The following is an 18,627-nucleotide window of genomic DNA, read 5'->3' on the forward strand; positions in this document are numbered from 1 at the left end:
AGCAAATGAAAATGGTTATTATTTAGTGATATTAGCTATCCTTCATAGCTGTTCAGTGCTGTTTACCTGGATTTCACACGAGGCTCATCAGGAATCCAAGATGATTCTTCAAGTTTCTGCTTCCATGTCACTTAATCTGAGAAATCACTTGTGACCTTCATCTCCCCAGCCCATCCCCCAAGGCTACACCATGAAACCCTGGACTTGCCCCCAAATAGTGCTCATCTCAAGGCATTGTAGTTGCCTGGTTGTTTGTCCATCTTCCCTACCCGGTTCTGAGTCCTCAAGGCAGCACCATGTCTGTTTTATACTTTGCTTTACTTTCAGTGCCTAGAATATAATAGGTGGAAAATAAATCCAGAATAAATTAATAAATAAGGAGAAAAACAGCTTCCCCAGTGAGCTTTTAGAAAAATAGTGGTTGGTGGAGGGAGGAGAGCTCTTCATTCACTCTGCCTTGTCCTGAAGGCTAAAGCCTTGAGACAGCAAAGGAGCTGAAAAGAAGGTAAATGCTAAAAACTGGATTTATCTGTCTTTCTCTCAACCAGAATTCTTGGTTAACTAGCCCACAAATTGGTTGTTCCTTAGGATGTCTCTGAAGCCCTTTAAAAAGTACCTTCAGAGTCGAGTCATGAAAAAAAGAACATTCCAGTCAATAAAATATTAGTTTGAATACTTAATCATTTTAATGTATTTAAATTCTTTGGAAATTGACCTTTACTGTTTAGAATATATACTTTTTTATTAACATACAATATCTGACTAAATGACTCACACTAGTCATGTAATGTTATAGTGAGTTTATTAGTCTTTTATTAAAGAATTCCTGTTCTCATTGTTAACCACACAGTGAAATCATCTCATCTGGTCATTAAGCTCTGCCTCCTTGCAACCCTAGTGACATAGACATTTGTAATCCTTCCAAGTTCTACAAGCTCCATTTACCGGCTACCTAGCAAGAGAACTTAACAGGCTTATTGTGCAGAAGTAACTTGGGCCTTTCTGATCCCAATGGGTAATTAAGTGGACAGTCATCAGATCAGTTGGAGAATGGACTTTTCTGCCTAGTGGAGAATTTCCATATAGATCACACATATGATAACAATTTTCCAAGAATTGAAATGCACATAAACAAAGCAAAATATTTTAATCTCTCTCTGATTTAATGGACACTTTATGATCAACAGCTAGTGTCACTTACACAATTCAGACTCTCAGTATCAGAGATTGAGCTGGCACCATATTGCACTTAGGACATTACCTGAAAGTTTATTTTACACATTTATCTGTGTCTCATAAAATTAAAGAACAGATTGTGGCAAAAAGGAAAAATAAAACAGTATTTCAGTTTTCTGGTTGCTAGGGCCATAGATGGAGAGAATTTTATGACTACTTACCAAAGCTTATATTCTGAAATAAGGTTCATTTTTAATATAGAAATAATAAAAATGTAGGTGGCCTCAACAACTGTAATTTTTATAAATTACAGAGATGCCTTCTGCCAACATTTGAAATTGGCATTCTGCACAGCCAAAAATTCTGATCTTCACTGTTATCTAATTTGGGATTTTAGCTACTATTTCCAGGCTATTAACCTCCACATCTGGACTCCCAGTGACCCCACATCAGGATGCCACAGCTGCTTCAGTATTGATCAGCGACGTGCTCTTCCCCAACAGGTGATAAATTTATTAGTAACCATCCGGGCTGCCCCAGCTTTAGGCAATTGTCTCCTCAAGAATTATTGTATTTATTCATTGGAGGATAATAAGACAAGGGAAGAAGTCAAATAATTTTGCCTATAATTTGTAGCTGTTTCATACAGAGCTATGCTTTACAGAGAAAAGAGCCTGCAGTTCAGCTATTATATAATGTCCCCTATTTTGCATAAGACATTGTGAATAAATTTTTTTTACAAGATGCAGTTTATTTATGAGCAGGTCCCTCCATAGAAAGAGCTTGTTAGGGCTTAATGCTGATGAATGGAGACAGCACCATTCACACTTCCAGGTTATGGTCTGTCAGTGGTTTCGTTATATGCACTAATTTACAAGGATTTATTTATTTTCTCACAAATGTAAAAATGTGCTCCAAGCTAAACATGCTGTCTTGGCGCCTGAGCCTAATGTTTTCCTTGATGGAGGTGGTGGTATGGGGACTCAAGCTGTCGTGTACCGTTCTTCCCACCTCCACCCGCACCCACCCTGCATCATTGCTTAACTTTGTGGTTATATGAGAGACCTATATTGTTTTGCTTGCTCTAAAAATGAATACTGGTGAAAAATTTAAACCCTGGATGTGGTTCTCTCAATGAAGTTTAATTCCTTTCTTATCCAAAATCTTTTTTTTTCCTTTTATTTTTATTGTTTAAAGTATTACATATAGTAGTACATATATCTCCTTTTTTCCCCCACTGACCTTCCCCCAGCTTCCTCTACTCCCTGTCGCATGCCCTCATCTCCCCCCTCCCCCCCCCCCCGCCAGTGTCTTGTGTCCATTGGTGTGCTTATATGCATGCATACAAGTCCTTTGGTTGATCTCTTTCCCCCCCCCTCCCCAACACTCCCCAGCCTTCCTGCTGTAATTTGACAGTCTGTTCGGTGCTTTACTGCCTCTGTGTCTATCTTTTTGTTCATCAGGTTATAATGTTCTTTATTTTCCATAAATGAGTGAGAAAATCTGTGCCTTCAATTGTGTAAGTGCTAATGAAAATGCTGTCAGTAACACATCAATAGATGTAACCATTGAAACAAATTATGGCCACAACATTGGGCACAAAATTTTGGAAAGCTGGATACAATATCTCCCCAAAATAAAATTCAATTGAATCTGCAGGTTTTGCTAGCCCCAGATGGCTTTATGTGATCTGAAATCACTCACATCACTATCTCTGAAGAATAAAGCTTAAAATATACTGGGCATGTACCACCTCCTCCTACTCAGTCTAACAGACAGTAATAGATCATACTGTATCATCAACATCTCTGCACTATATCAGTACTCCTTATGGGAGGAAAACCACCCCCCTCAAGTAATGGCAAAAATAATTCTTTTTCCTGCCTGAAATTTTAAATTTGGTTTTTAACCTCAGTGAAAATTAAATACCCCTTAAACCTCACCAGTGATGAGTTTGTAAAACTAGTTGTTTGGAGAGAGAGAGAGAGAGAGAGAGAGAGTGTGTGTGTGTGTGTGTGTGTGTGTGTGTGTGTGTGTGTGTTAGTTCATGTGTTGCTTGATTGGCTCGTTGGTTGGTTGGTTGGTGAAGGAAATGAAAAATATATTCATATAAAATATGCCCAGTACATTAATGAGCACCTATCACACAGTCTCTCAAAGCTTTTTACAATTTCTTTTTCAACTCCAAATGTAAGTGTAATTCAATCAAATTTAATTAAAGAGTCTCAAGTAAAAAGGAGTATTTTAGAATTTGAACCACGATAAAAGAAATTGCTATACAACTATATGAAAAGAGAGTATCCTACAAACTGCCAAATAAGCCCTGAAGGCCAATAGTGAGTATTTAATAAACATCATCTGTGGAATTCAATGACAGGAACAGAGGGAACAGTTCACTGTATTTAGAAGTTCACAAAAATGAAAAGTGGGGAAACCATGTAAACTCTAGGATTATCATTTCTGGATCAATATAAACTTTACCCTGATGGAATGACATGTATAGTGATCAATTAACAGAATTGTCCTCCTTGGTGTCAGCATAACAATGTAGGACCTCCCCAAATATACTAGTTTCGGTAGGAATCCATCTATTTATACCTTTGTGAATCTGCTCCACTTTTCAGGAGGTTAGATTCTCTAAGTGTACTACCTCCCACTTAACAAGTATTATTCTTAGTTTTACTTTCCACGTACTTGGGTTATTTGTCCTTTGGCCCTCACAGCACTTGGCATAGTGACATTCAGTATGTGTTTGGTAAAGATTCATAATTTCATACACTTTTAGCCATCTACTCTAAGCCTTTCTTTCTCCAGACTGGAGTCTTGATCTTTCAGTGCATCCTCTTATAACAGCCACAATTTACATTTCACACTCAGTGATATATTTATATGGAGGTCACAGAAGGTGATCTCAAATTACAGGCCTGCCACAAACCAGACAAAATTCTAGGCATTCAAGAAATTGATTTTACCAAAACAAAAATAAAAAGTAGAGGTACTGCCTGGTCGGTGTGGCTCAGTGTTTGAGTGTCGAGCTATGAGCCAGGAGGTCATGGTTTGATTCCCCATCAGGGCACATGCCTGGGTTGTGGGCTCAATCCCTGGTGTGGGGCGTGCAGGAGGCAATTGATCAATGATTCTCTCTCATCATTGATATTTGTATCTTTCTCTTCTCTCCTCCTCTCTGAAATCAATAAGAATAAATATATATATATTAAAGTAGAGGCACCTCCTTGGTTCATCCTCAGTCCAAATGTTCTGGAGATAAAAGAAATATTCATGTGTCACCATCTTAGAACCTAGCCCAATCTTAAAAGTCTTTTTACAAACCTCCTTAAAGGTCCTTATGCCTCTGAAAATCATAAAGTGATGTATTGGCATGGACTTCCCCTTGTTTGGACATGCTGGTTTCCTTGGAGAACTCACCAAAACATAAATGACTTTAGAGGCATTCCGGGAAAGTTAAAATGAATCTGTAGCTTTTATAGATGTTAAGGATTAATACTTCATGAGGAGCATCAGGATTAATCAAAGTACACCATAAAGCTGAGTCTTAATATTAAACTCCTGCCAACAAATTAGCTCATCTAAAAGCAGTTTATTAAGTTGGGTTTATAAACTGTCTTTAGACGAGTTCACTTCTGGCCAGGAAAATTATTATGCCTGTGTATGCGTTAAAAGAACATGCTTCTTATCACATATGTTCCTAACTTTTAACATACATTCTAAGTTTCACAAGGTCTGAATAAAGGAGAGATGGGAGAAGATAAAATTGTAGACTAGTTTTAAAGTAATGCCATGTGGTTATTTTCAAGACCACTGTCAAAAGCACTAAGGGAAGCAGGAGTTGAAACATATGTTCTTTATGTGTCAGACACTTTTTAAATGTATTATTTCATATGATACTTATAATAACCTAGGCTTGAGTAACCAACTCATCCCAGTTTGTCTAGGACTGTCCCAGTTTTAAAACTGAACCCTGCCTCAGTCCCAGACAAACTAGGACAGTTGGTCACCTTACCTAGATAAGGCAGTAAAAGGTGTCCTAAAACCAATTTCCAGTGTAGACGGGGTGGGGGTGGGTGGGTTTCCATATCACCAACAAACAATTCTTGGACACCAGCTAGGTGTCCTACAATTTCGCTCAATTCTGATACTATCTACCTGGAGATAATGTCAGATGCCAGTCTCAAGTCCAGATTGTCACTTGTGCTTGTGACTGGCTGGGCTATAAATCAGAGGTTACAACAACCCCCAATGTGTGTTCTATTAGTTTGCTCGAGTGACTCACAGAATTCAGAGCAACATTTTACTTACTGGATCACCAGTTTATTATAAAAATATATAATACAGGGACAGCCAGATGGAAGAGATGTATAAGGCAAGATATAGGGAAAGGGCAAGGAGCTTCCAGGCCCTCTCAGAATGAGCCACTCTCTCCAACTCACCACATGTGCACACAACCCATAAACTCTCTGAACCATGTCCTTTGGGATTTTTGTGCAGACTTCATTACATAAACACAACTGATTAAATCATTGGCCCTCATTCTCCAACCCTCTATTCAGAAGGTTGGCTCCACTAGCAACCAACCCATACTTAGGTGAGGCTAAAAATTAGCTCATTAGCATAACAAAAGACACCTTTATCTCTCACCACTTAATCAATTCCAAGAGATTTAGGTGCTCTTTGTTAGAAATAGGAACAAAAACAAATCACAATATCATAGGCAGATAATCTTTTCCATATTTTACTAAAGAAGAGGCTGAAATTTGAAGAGACAAATTTCTCCATCAAAATCACACATTGGTTATAAGTGGTGTATTCAGTATTAGAACCCTAGCTTTCTAACTGCTATTTTTATTTTATTTTCCAAGGAACCAGGCTGTAGTTAACACAGTATGTAAAAACTACTGGGAAAATTTTATTGGCTTTTATTTTTTTTCTAGAAGCTTAACCATTCCCTTTGTGACACCATAATTTTGCTCTCCAACCCTCTCCCCCCTTAATAGGTATTACAGAGATAAAACTCAGTACAGTTTATCAGTATTATTACAAACTCCTTAACTGAGTGTGAATTGATGAAAACAATGTTAATGCTTTCCAAGTCAGTTATTTCTAATTCAACTATGAAAATAAGCAAGTAGCCTATACATCTGTACCCCAAAAGAAATGTAATACATACTGCTTCCTGTGTCTTTTTGCATTTATCTTAAAGAGGGTTTTTTGTTTGTTTGTTTGTTTGTTTGTTTGGTGGGGTGGTAAGCAAGTGTCAGGGGGTGGAAATGTAAAACTGAATAACACAAAATTGTTAGACCTGGCTTTATCTCCACGTGTTACATTTTGTCATTTCTTCTCAATATACTAAGAAGCGAATGTGTGCCCAAACAGACCCCTCCCATTACTGTCCTGGCCATGCTGAGCAAAATTGAATCCATATGTCTTTAAAATGCTTTTCCATTTCTACAGCTTCTTTCAAATTCCTGATCTTGGTGCAAATGTGGCCCGCTAGCATCCTAATGCTCATTTGCTCTTTCCCAACAGGCATCACAGTTGATAGGCATGGATTCATTTACTTTGTGGATGGGACTATGATTCGGAGAATTGATGAGAATGCTGTGATCTCCACTGTAATCGGCTCAAATGGTCTGACTTCCACACAGCCACTGAGCTGTGACTCAGGAATGGACATCACTCAGGTAGGCGCCACTGGTTTTCAAGTGTTATCACCATTTGGCATCATGGAAATGAATAACCATTTTCTCATACAGAAATTAAGTAGAAAGGAAGCCTGGGGTATCTGCTATAACATAAGATAACAGAAGTTTTGCCTTATGTAAGTTACTTTTTTCCTGCTCAGAAAAAACTCAGTTGGGAGAAAATGACAAGCTAGGATGGGAGTAAGGCTAGATGGAATGTCGGCATAAGAATTAAAGTCTCTCAAATTTGAATCAATTAGAGGGTAAGGCCAATCTCATTTATTAAATATTTTCCTAGATACATAACTTTATTATTTTTAAATAATACAGTATCTCACATTTGGGAAAGTACTGACTCCTATAGTCTTTAGACATCTCTTTAAATGAAGATATGAGCATGACTTGTTATTTATGTGCCTGTAAATAGCTATTTCTAGGGCATTTAAAAATTTTCTTAAGTAAAAACAACATTCCCTCCAAGATCTATTTTACATATATTTAGGAAAGCTTTATGCCAATAAGAATAAATGAGAAAATTCAGTGTATCTCTCATCTGAGTCTAAAATTCTGATTTTGCCACAATTCTACAAAATCAAGATTAGACATGTGGAGATATTATAGAGCATACACCACAGACCTAACTGCCTGGGAATAACCTTCTCAGTCTTCAGACACAAGAGGTTGGTATTTAAAATGAGGGAAATAGCCCAACCAGCAAGTTCAGTGGTTGAGCGTTGAGAGGTCACAGTTCGATTCCCAGTCAGGGTACTTGCCCGGGTTGCAGGCTCAATCCCCAATGTGGGGCATGCAAGAGGCAGCCGATCAATGATTCTCTCTCATCATTGATGTTTCTATCTCTCTCTCTCCCTTTCCCTTCCTCTGTGAAATCAATAAAAATGTTTTAAAAATAAATAAATAAAATAAGATTAAGGAAATAGACCAGTAATCCTCAGAGGGCCCTTTAAACTCTAATATTCCATAAGTCTATGACTCTGATGAAGTAGATTATTAGATAATCTTTTCAAGTGAATTAGAGTAGAAATTGAGAGTTTTAAGATTGGTTAGTGTATCAGAGTGGATGCTTTTGATGACAAATAATAAAACACCTATCTAAAAGTGGTTTAAATAACAAGGTTTAATTATCTCACGTAGTGAGATGACCACAGGTAGGCGAAGATGCCAGCAGATTTTCTTCTTGTGTCACAATGGACAGAATCAAGTCACTTACCAATGCCATTACCAGTCACTGGCAAAGGGGAAATGAGATCTCCAAAATGGATTCAGACCCTATGGCACTGGGTCACTGTCCCTGAGCACATTGCTACCTAATTCTTGAACCAAAATCAGGGCTCTATTAGCAAGGAAAGAAGGATTTCTGTTGGGTAGGCAGCCGGTGATATCCTCCACAGTTAGTATATTCCTGTTGCTTCATTATTCATGCCACCTGAAACCTAACATAACAAGGAAAAGAAAGTGAAGACATCACCCAGAAACCTTGCTTTAGTCATTAGCTCTAATATCCCCTCCCATATCCATCCACCATACATACACATCTCTATTAAACACTAGAAATGTGTCTGTTTGGGGGTTTCTCTCTATGTGCCTCTGCCTTACCCCAGAAACTCAGAAAAAATAGTCAAATAGAGTCAATTATAAAAATAAATTGGGAATTAGGAGGCCTGGGAAACACAATGAATGAACCATTCTTAACGAGGGATTTGAGTGGATCAGGCTATCAAAGTCCCAGAGCAGCCTGACTTTCTATGATGCAAAATCCTGCATAAGGCAATAAAAAGGAGCATGATTTATGGCAGTAAGGAAGGGTGTGAATGTGTTTATGTGGAGGAGGGGGATGAAAGAGAGAAGATACACATATATGATTCACTTGTGGGATATTTTTAACTTCAAATAGCACGCTTAGAATTGCAACCAGTCAACTCTAAACAGCTTATCTGTTTCTGTGTGGAAAAGTTATGCTGAACAGAGAATTCTTCATCTAAATAGAGCAAATATATGATCCTCATCACCATGAGAAGGGTTATTTTTCACATGACACTTTGCAATCCATAATTGCCACCATAAAAGTGACCGTGTCTCTTTCAGTTTGGGATGTAGAGTGCAGCCCATTGAAAAGGGGCCCTGGTAAACCATCATTCCCTATCCTATGCTTAAAACATCCTAAAGAGTAACTAGAATTTTTCCCTGCTGAAAGTTCAGAGAACAATGAGTCCATACTGATCTCTACCTCAGTGTCCAGATTATAACCCCCCACCTTTATCAGGGGCTTGCTTCTCACAACTCCATTCATTCAGTCTAGAATTACCTCTCTTGGTCCAAATACCACTCCTCACCATCCTCACACCTCATCTGTTCCATGGGAACCTTCCTCGATCATTCTAGCCCTCATTGTTGTCTCATCCCCTTACTGAAAGTTAGTATCACCACATTTAATATGTAATCTGTTCTCCATTACCCAACTGTGTGTCCAACTAATCTCCCAAAGTAGACTTCATTTTCTTTGGACATGCATATAAGTGCTCACCAGGCACACTTAACATATATACCAATACAAAAAGGACACTATGGTGCAAAGAATATGGAGCAGTTGTGAGAGATGAAGTAGAGAGCTAAGGGAAGCATATGATGAGGGACCTTAAAAGCATGACTGAGTTTCAGTTTTATCCAGTGGACAATGGGAAACAAATAATAGCATTAATCAAGGAAATGCATTTTTAAAATAGTATTAAGCATGGAAATGCCTTTTTCAAAAATCATTCTAGCTGTAGTAGAGAGAATGAGATGGAAAAAAACAGTGTTATAGGCAGGGAGATCACTTAAGAGACAATTGAAGTAATATAGGTGTGACAGAGACAAACATATCCTAATATATAAAAACCCTGGATTGTAACAACCAGTAACGGCCAAGGCTCGACCAACCAGAAGTCAGTCAGTCCTGCAGTCAGTTGCCGTGGCAACCCAGCACTGACTGCTTCCGCTGGAGGCCTGGTGCCCCAGCACTGACTGCTGAGGGGGTTGCAAATCAGGGCCAGAGAGAGGCCTGAAGAGAGAAGCAGGGACTGATCCATTGCCTCCGAGGCAGCTTTTGATCAGCACTTGCCTCTCTTTCTCGCCCAGTCTGGCCAGCAGCGGGGCCTCCATTTCTCTCCAGGCCTCCACCAGGGGTGCTGATCAGCCCCACCTTTCTGATCAGGCCCCGTTGATAGGCCCAGAGACGCTGACTGGCATAGGAACCGACCAATCAGAACCAAATGTGGGTGCTGTGAAGAACCAATGGCTGCCTAAGAGGCAGAGCTTCTGACGCTGACTGGCATAGACACCGACCAATCAGAACCAAATGTGGGTGCTGTGGGGAGCCAATGGCTGCCTAGGAGGGGGAGCTTCTGACACTGCTGGCATAGAAACAAACCTATCAGAACCAAATGTGGGTGCTGTGGGGAGCCAATGGCTGCCTAGGAGGTGGAACTTTTGATGCTGACTGGCGTAGAAACTGACCAATCAGAACCAAATCTGGGTGCTGTGGGGAGCCAATGGCTGCCTAGGAGGCAGAGCTTTTGACACTGACTGGCATAGAAACAGACCAATCAGAACCAAATTGGTCAGCAGAGGAGGGCAGTTGGGGGCAAGATCAGGCTGGCAGGGGAGGGCCACTGGGGGCGAGATCAGGCCAGCAGGGGAGGGCAGTTGGGGGCAACCAGGCTGGCAGAGGAGGGCAGTTAGGTGTGATCAGGCTGGCAGGCAGAGGTAGTTAGGGGCAATCAGGCAGGCAGGCAGGTGAGCAGTTAGGAGCCAATGGTCCCAGATTGCGAGAGGGATGTCCGACTGCCGGTTTGCCTAAACTGGCAGTCGGACATCCCCGAAGGGGTCCCCAATTGAAGAGGGTGCAGGCTGGGCTGAGGGAACTCCCCCTCTGTTTACGAATTTTGTGCACCAGGCCTCTAGTCAATATGTAAATGATTAGCACCTTTCAAGAAACTTCCCTACAAATTAAGTTGATTTCTAATGTTGGTTTTTTGTGAAAGGAGGATATTCAAATGATTTATTTGGCATACAATTCTGTGATGACACTGACCATGAAGCTGCTCAGATTTACATTCATTATGTTGGCAAGCAAATGGCCAAACATAAAGTATCAACAGTATGGATTAAGAAGGTTAGACAGATTGGCAAAATATTGGAGCTAAAATCAAAGAACTTGTTAACTGCCCAGCTGGCATGGCTCAGTAGTTGAGCATAGACCTATGAACCAGGAGGTCATGGTTCAATTCCTGGTCAGGGCACATGCCTGGGTTGTGGCTCGATCCCCAGTAGGGGTGTGCAATAGGAAGCCGGTCAATGATTCTCTCTCATCATTTATGTTTCTGTCCCTCCCTCTCCTTTCCTCTCTGACGTCAATCAAAATATATTTTTAAAAAGAACTTGTTAACAGATTTAATTTCAGAATAAATGAACTATATATCTGTGGTACCATTCCCTGAAAAGAAGGATACAAGAGGAGAAGAAGCAGGTTTTGGGTGAGGGTTGGATAATGGATTCAGCTCAGGATGTACTGAGTTTGAGGTACCCATGTGCATCCAGGTAAATATACTTGGGAAGCAATTCAATAGAGGTCTATAAATCTCAATGCCTGCAATGGAGATAAGATCTGAGATTACAGGCAGTCCTTGGGTTACATCAGAGATCCGTTCCTATAGTGCAACGTAACTCGATTTTCGCCATAAGTCGGAACCCACCTACATAAGCACCTACGTCACTCACATGGAGCACATACACAGCAGTAATGCAGTGAAACGGTAAAAACAAATTTAAGAGAAAGATAACAATTCCTGACTTTTACTTGTGGTAAATAAATAATAAAAAACATAAAGCACATATGTACATACGTCAAAATGACAAAACATTTTTTTTATAAATACTGTAAATGGGAGATGGCGACGTAACCACGAAATGACCTAAGTCGAGTCCGACATAACCCGAGGACTGCCTGTATGAGTTTATACCTGGTAATGGAAAATAGTGGAGTGGATTTTTCCAGGTAGGCTACATAGCATAAAAAAAGAAAAAAGTTTTAAGACCAAAATCCTAGGAATGTCACTATTCAAGAGAAGGCTGGGGAATGGGAGTCCATAGAGGAGACTGAGAGGAAGAGACCTGACAAATAGGAGGGAAACTAGGAATGTGTATGATCAAAAAAAGCCTAGGGAAATAAGATTTTTAAAGGAAGGGAATGGTTAATATCAAATGCTGCTTAGTGGTCACATATAATAAGATGGTTTTTTAAGAAGCCACTTAGTTTGACAGTATTCGTGACTGATAAGAGTGCCTTTGGTAGAGTGCTAATTAATTGGAGTCAGTTTGCAGTGGTAGAGTAGGAGGTGAGGAAATGGAAAAAGTGAAAATAGATCACACTTTTGAGATGTTTCCCTGGGAAGGGGAGGTTTGGCCATTGAAGCAAATCATTACCCATGTGTGGCACAGGTGGACAAAAATTGGGGAACACTGAATGAAATCAGATGGGTGAGTGGATAAAGTGTCTGCCAGGAGGAAGCCTGTGTGTGGCGCGCCTTCCCAGATGTTCAGCCTCTATGGCGAGAGTTTCCCCTGTCTGTTTAGACAACTGTGGCAGATTGGGGATCATGTTTCCCGTGTACTTAAGAACATGAGCTGTCTTCAGCTAGAGGGAAGAAAACTGAGTAGGGAACTTCAAAACACTTTCAGAAAACAAAGCCCCTATTGTTTATAATAGTACTTACCATGATCCAGCTGAGCTTACACTGCGCTCAAGTTTCATGTATCATTAAATCAAAATGCATTGATGGGTGAAGGTGGAGACAGATGTCTAAATGAGAGCACACAGATTCTGCTGATAGGAACAGACAGGAGAGAAAAGAGAGGCCTCTGCTACAGCATGACGCTTTGAATCAGACCTTCTGAAGAGCTTACTGGTTCTAAGGCTACATGGCAGCATTAGATATTATCAAAAGATCTTACAGAGTCCCCACCTTTTGAAACTTGTAAAGCAAATGTTGGCTGGCAATAATCTATGAATGCTTGAAAAACGGGCCTCTTTGGAGTCAGGAACATGGATCAGATCTTTTCTCAAGGTCCCTTCCAAGTCCATGAAGGTTTCTTAACAGAAATATAGCACAGTCCCTAAAGTTCTCTAACACTTACCCTGCATTTCAAAACCAAAAGGTCTCCAACAGGGAAGGCCCATCCATGCTAGCAGAGTACCTTTGGAAGCTGGGAAGTGATGCAGACAACAGTCCTCTTTATCTTACTTGCTTTTGTCTTCTATACTTTTCTGAGGCAAACATGAGCCCCAGGAAGAATCATTGTTCAATAGCCTGCCCTAATCTTCAACATATCCTAATGTTTTCACTATAGTAATTCTAATAATAACGGCTACCACTTTTTGAGAGCTTGATATGTGCCAGAAACTATGCTAAGCATGGTCTTCACATTTTATCTCCACAACCCAACCACCCTTGAGAAGTATAACTACTCTCACCTACAGAGGAGAAAACAGGTGGAAATATGTATTGTACAATGACCATAGAGTTATTAAGTGATACAGCCAAGATTCGAGCATAAGCTTTCTGACCCCAATGTGCATTTTTCCAACTTCTATGTTTTCAACAACAATTGGAGATAACCAAATATCATTCTGTTTAGTGGGTGACAAATGTAATGTTGTTTGCTTGAGGAATATGCAGTTTATTCGCAGAGTGTGTGTTCAGTGGCACTTAGGCAATAGTTTAATAAAATCTAATCATCTCAAGAAATGAAATTTGCTTTGACAATAAAATCAGCCATTTGTTCAAAATCGATATCTTTTTTTGATTTACTAAAATGTGAAACTGAACTCTCAGTGTAAACTCTGAAGCATAACTTCCCTTTATAAGCACTGCTATAAACAACCAGGCCTTTCACTTCAGGAGATGAGTTGATTATGAAGAGATTGGGCTCTTTATTTCCATTGCTGCTTTTGAATCATCCTGCTCTGATAATTCACTTCCATCTCATACCTGACTAGAATGGAATTGGGAATTAGACCAACTCTCTTGGTGTGATAGCAAATTTGAGAGTTGATTTACTCCTTGGAACTAGCCTAATGTGCCTCACCAAATCAGCCCAATAGCAGATATACAGTATAAGCAAACATGGACCTTCTGTATGACAAAGAATCCTGCTGACCCACTGTTCCTAAGATACACACTTTAAGGTGTTTTTCTAGAGTATCTGGTACATAATCAATCCTCCCTAAATTCTTACTGGATCATCTGTATACTCCCAAGTGGTCCCCAGAATACCCATTTGTCAGATGGTCCTAACAGGTGGGGAAGCATCATCCATGGTATGGAAGAAGGACAGCAACTGGTTCTTTGGAGGAGCAAACTTTAGCCCTAGGCATTTAATCTATTGAGGTAGTTAATCTACTGGAAATCCTACTCCTCTACCCAATCATTTGATGCTGGGTTTCTCTCTAGAATATTCTCCTCACTTAATAACAGACCAATCTCTCCTCAAATACCTCTGGTGACAGGGAACTCACTACCTCCCACAAGCAGCTCATTCCATCTTTCAATATCTCTGACTAACGTAAAACTCTTCTGGGATCCCTTTAACTTTTTCATCTTCCTTTAACGTTCACCATCTAGTCTTACTGCAACTCTTTAGGCCCTGTGTTATTAACTTAACCTATTTTCTATGAAATAGATGTATTAGTGAACCAAGCATTATACTGGGTATTTTTGTATATGTTATCTTATTTAATCCTCATGACAATTCTTCAAAGTAAGTATTATGTTCCCCTATTTTTAATAAACATGAAAAACAAGGGTCAGAGGAGTTAAGTAACTTGATCAAGGTCACATAACCAATAAATAGCACAGTCCAAATTTGAACCTGGTCGAACTGATGTCGAAGTCCATATTTTTTTCACCAAACTATATCAAACTGTCTCCTCCACATGACAGCCTTATCAATATATGTGAACAACTCTCTCAGGCTTCCAAAGTCACATCCACAATTCATTTAACTGTACCTCACTTAGAATGGTTTTGAGTTCCTTCACCATCCTCCTCACTCTTCTCTGAAAATGTTCCCATTATATCTCTTAGAAACATGTTCCATCTGTATCTCTTTGAAAATGAGGCTTCCAGAAATGAATAAAATAATCCAGAATATAGAACCCTCTTTCTATATTCTGTCTCTGTTCATTTTGCCTGGTGGTTTTCAAAAGGATTTACCAAAGAATGTTTACTTCAAACAAAATAAGTTCCCATTTACAAAACTGATGCAAACAGCAGATTCAAACAAGAAGTATATCCCATAACTTTTCTATTCAGGCTCACCCTCACCCAATGGTAGTTCGTATAGTGATTCCCAAGGTACTTTTGCAAAATGCAAAGGAAATAAAGAGCACAAGTTAAGAAACTACAGCTAAAGTTGAATTGGATTTTTGGACACTTTTGATGTGATTACAGAGGACTAAAAATTCATATGTTTCTCACCCTCATCTCCTCATCTTGTACTTGCACATTTGGTTATTTGCATGTAGTATAGGATCTTACATTAGCCTGTATGCAATTCAATATTATTAGATTCAGCCCATATCTTTGTATTCTTCTGCTATTATGAAATGTCTTCAGCTTTGTGTTACTATGGATTTGAGGAATGCCTTCTAAGTCTTCATCCATGATAAAATTGATGAATAGATAGGCCCAGATGAAACTGTGGCACCACCAGACTAGTTATCTGTTAGATTATGAACCCATGTGTTGGATTTACCTGTGTGTTGGATTCATAGTGGATCCAGAAATCAGCATAATAGCCTATGACCAGCTTTTTTTTAATGAAATAAAACAAAAAATTCAGAATGTGTCATGTATAGTAAGGGTAAGTAAGTATTGTTTCATGAAACTTTCATTCCAATTGTATATCCCGGATAATGGTATAAAATATATCTTACTGAGTGGCTTACAAGTTTGAAAGCCACTACCCTCACTGATATTTCCCTCAACTCTTCCACAAAAGTATCATGAGAAACCTTACCAACCTTAGGTTGGTAATTTTGTTTAAAAGGAAATAAGAAAGCCTTGGCATCATTTGTTTCTAGTCATAGTATCCATAAGCACTACTTCCTCATCTAAGAACTAAAAAACAACTACTTAATAACACACTCAAGGTCTTTTCCAAATCAACATCAGGTTCCCTCCATGCAGTTTGTGGGGCACATCTTCTGATTCTTGTTGAAGTCAGAACTGTATTTAACCATCTTTAATCTTCTAGCCCATGTTCTACTGCTCACTATTTCTCAATAGTCACCAGAATATGTTCTAAAAACCCATTTGCAAGTTCTCTCTAAGAGGTAATTCTTTCTATCCAGGAAACTTGAACTCTCTTTAAAGAAGTTAGCTGCTCTTTTGCAGTCCCTTCACCCACCTTGGACTTTGGTAACTTTGAATCAATGTCCTTTGTAGTCATTCTTCTTAAACAGAAAAAAGAAAACTTCTCTCTTTTATCCATCAGCATTGTACCATCTGCCCCAAGCAACACACCTCTGCCTTCCCTGGTTGTCTCTACATAACTAAAAAAGCCATTATCTATTGTCCTTCAGTTTTGCTTTTTTTTTTTTTTTTTTTTTTTTTGCAAGCTACACATAAACTAACCATAACTGGATAAAAGAGGAAATACGAAGTCTCCTCTTCAAAATCTACATTTCCATTTCACATTATCAAGTGAACTCAGTGTTTTCTGTGGTTTTGAAAAAAATCTATATAATAACATCTGGATGTGACAAGTTACAGCAATTGAGGGAGAACAAAAAGAAGAGAAAAGAAACAATAGTTTGAGAACAGAAAAGGTACCTTCTTTTCCCTCTTCTTAAAACTCTTGCCTTATGTCTCTCATCTCTTCCTCTCTCCCCTGCCAACAGAATGTCCTCCTTCACCCTAAGTGATACAGATGATATTGAAACTCAAGTTCTTCAGGGGTTACTTGCTTTTCTTTGTGCACTTCCATCACTCTCCCATGTGCACACTGAAAGAGAACTGAATTAGATCTTTCAAATGAAGGCCATTATAAGTGAAATTCCCTGCAGGGACAGACTTCTGAATTTTGTGAGGCTCTGTGGGGAATCAAGAAAATCTGAATTATAAGTTTGGTTGAATAAAGGGATCTCTCAGGGGAAAAAAGAAAGTTTATTTTAAAAGTTCTTGCCACCAGAGATGAAAATCTCATCACCTTCACCCCTAGAAAACCCCTCTAATGCTTCAATGGCTACAGAACCTATCTCACTGTCAAAACACAGAAAAGGTCTGTGGCCACACTCCAGATAATTCAGACAGAGGGATATGTGGTAGAAGGAAGGAGTAAGTTTCAGGTAAACATTAAGACAGGGAAGATGAAAGTAAGTTATCAGAGATATCTGTACGCACTTCATTTAGGAGCCAGCAATACTAGTGGGCAGCAGGCACAGCTAGATGGGAGTAAAACAAATGTGACAAAGGGATAAGAGAAGATTAGGGAGTGGAGAATGGCTCAATCAGCAGATTCACAAGGCCCACGGGATAGTACTATGAAACCAAAAGAGTTTTCTTGAAGCCCTTTGCCAAGCATTTGCTTTTTCCTATTTGGTCATGGTTAGTTTAACCAACTGAGTCAACCACTTCTATAGCAATCACTAACCAATGGGTGAGATAGCATTAAAACTTATACAAGAATAGGGGCATCTGTAATACTCTCAACAAAAGATAAATTGAAAAAACACTTATAGCAGGATAAAGCAGAATATTATACAGCCATAAAAAATAAAGAAATCTTGTCACATCCTACAGCATGGATGAACCTTGAGGACATTATGCAAAGTGAAATAAGCCAGTCACAAAAAGACAAATACTGTAGGATTCCACTCATGTGAATTATCTAAAGTAATCAAAAACATAGAAACAAAAAGTAGAAAGGTGGCTACCAAGGAGATAGGAAAGAGGGAATTAGTGTTTAATGGGTATACAGTTTCAGTGTTATAAGATGAAGGAGCTCTAGAAATCTGTTGCACAACAATACGCATATACATAACACTACCAAAGTTAAAAATGGTCCATATGATATATTTAATGTTATGGTTCTTTCCAATAATAATAGTAAACTCATACCAACTAAACCTCCAATGAATTTTCCCATATTCTTTCTCTCTTCTCATGCCTAGACATCAATAGTGCAGATACCTCACTGCTCACAATTGGCTGCTACAGCAGTCTAAATGGAAGCATCCTAAATCAGCAATGTTCTGCTCTATTCATTTCAGCCTCATGCACTGGGTCAATACACATCAGTCCCAGCCAGTCCCTCCTACTGGTCCAAAGGTTCATAATCATAAATGGAGATGTGGAACTGGGGAAGTGCTAGTCTCTACAAGTTAAAGAGGGAACACAGTCTACATTAACCATACTGCTAACTTAGCCACTCTCATTTCAAAGACCTCAATATATCAAGAACCTTAAATGTAGAAGTATTTGAATTAGAAAGTAATGACTATTGAATAAAAATGAGCTCACTTTCTAAAAGATGTGCTTATCAGCTTAGAATAATTATTCATTTATTTCTTCAGGGGTACTGGGGTATATTTTATCAAAGTTATCTGGACAAATGCTTAACCACCCATTTATTTCCCTTTGACCAAGGTAGCATGTCTAGTAGAACAAACATAGACAGTCCTGGTTATGATTCC

The 18,627-nt window shown here is 39.1% G+C and overlaps 1 protein-coding gene across 3 annotated transcripts in view; it reads left to right on the forward strand.

The window, feature by feature from the left end:
- TENM1 (teneurin transmembrane protein 1) overlaps nucleotides 1-18,627 on the forward strand; it is a gene marked incomplete at its 5' end in the record, with an annotated part of 652,563 nt that overhangs the window by 573,592 nt on the left and 60,344 nt on the right. For all 3 annotated transcript variants that reach the window (XM_079765170.1, XM_079765171.1, XM_079765172.1), the window contains one exon: nucleotides 6,721-6,875. In XM_079765170.1, coding sequence (XP_079621296.1) covers nucleotides 6,721-6,875 — 155 coding nt within the window. The remainder of the gene's footprint in view (nucleotides 1-6,720; nucleotides 6,876-18,627) is intronic.

The sequence above is a fragment of the Cnephaeus nilssonii genome (genome assembly GCF_951640355.1).
Source record: "Cnephaeus nilssonii genome assembly, chromosome: X".
Classification (NCBI taxonomy): Eukaryota; Metazoa; Chordata; class Mammalia; order Chiroptera; family Vespertilionidae; genus Cnephaeus; species Cnephaeus nilssonii.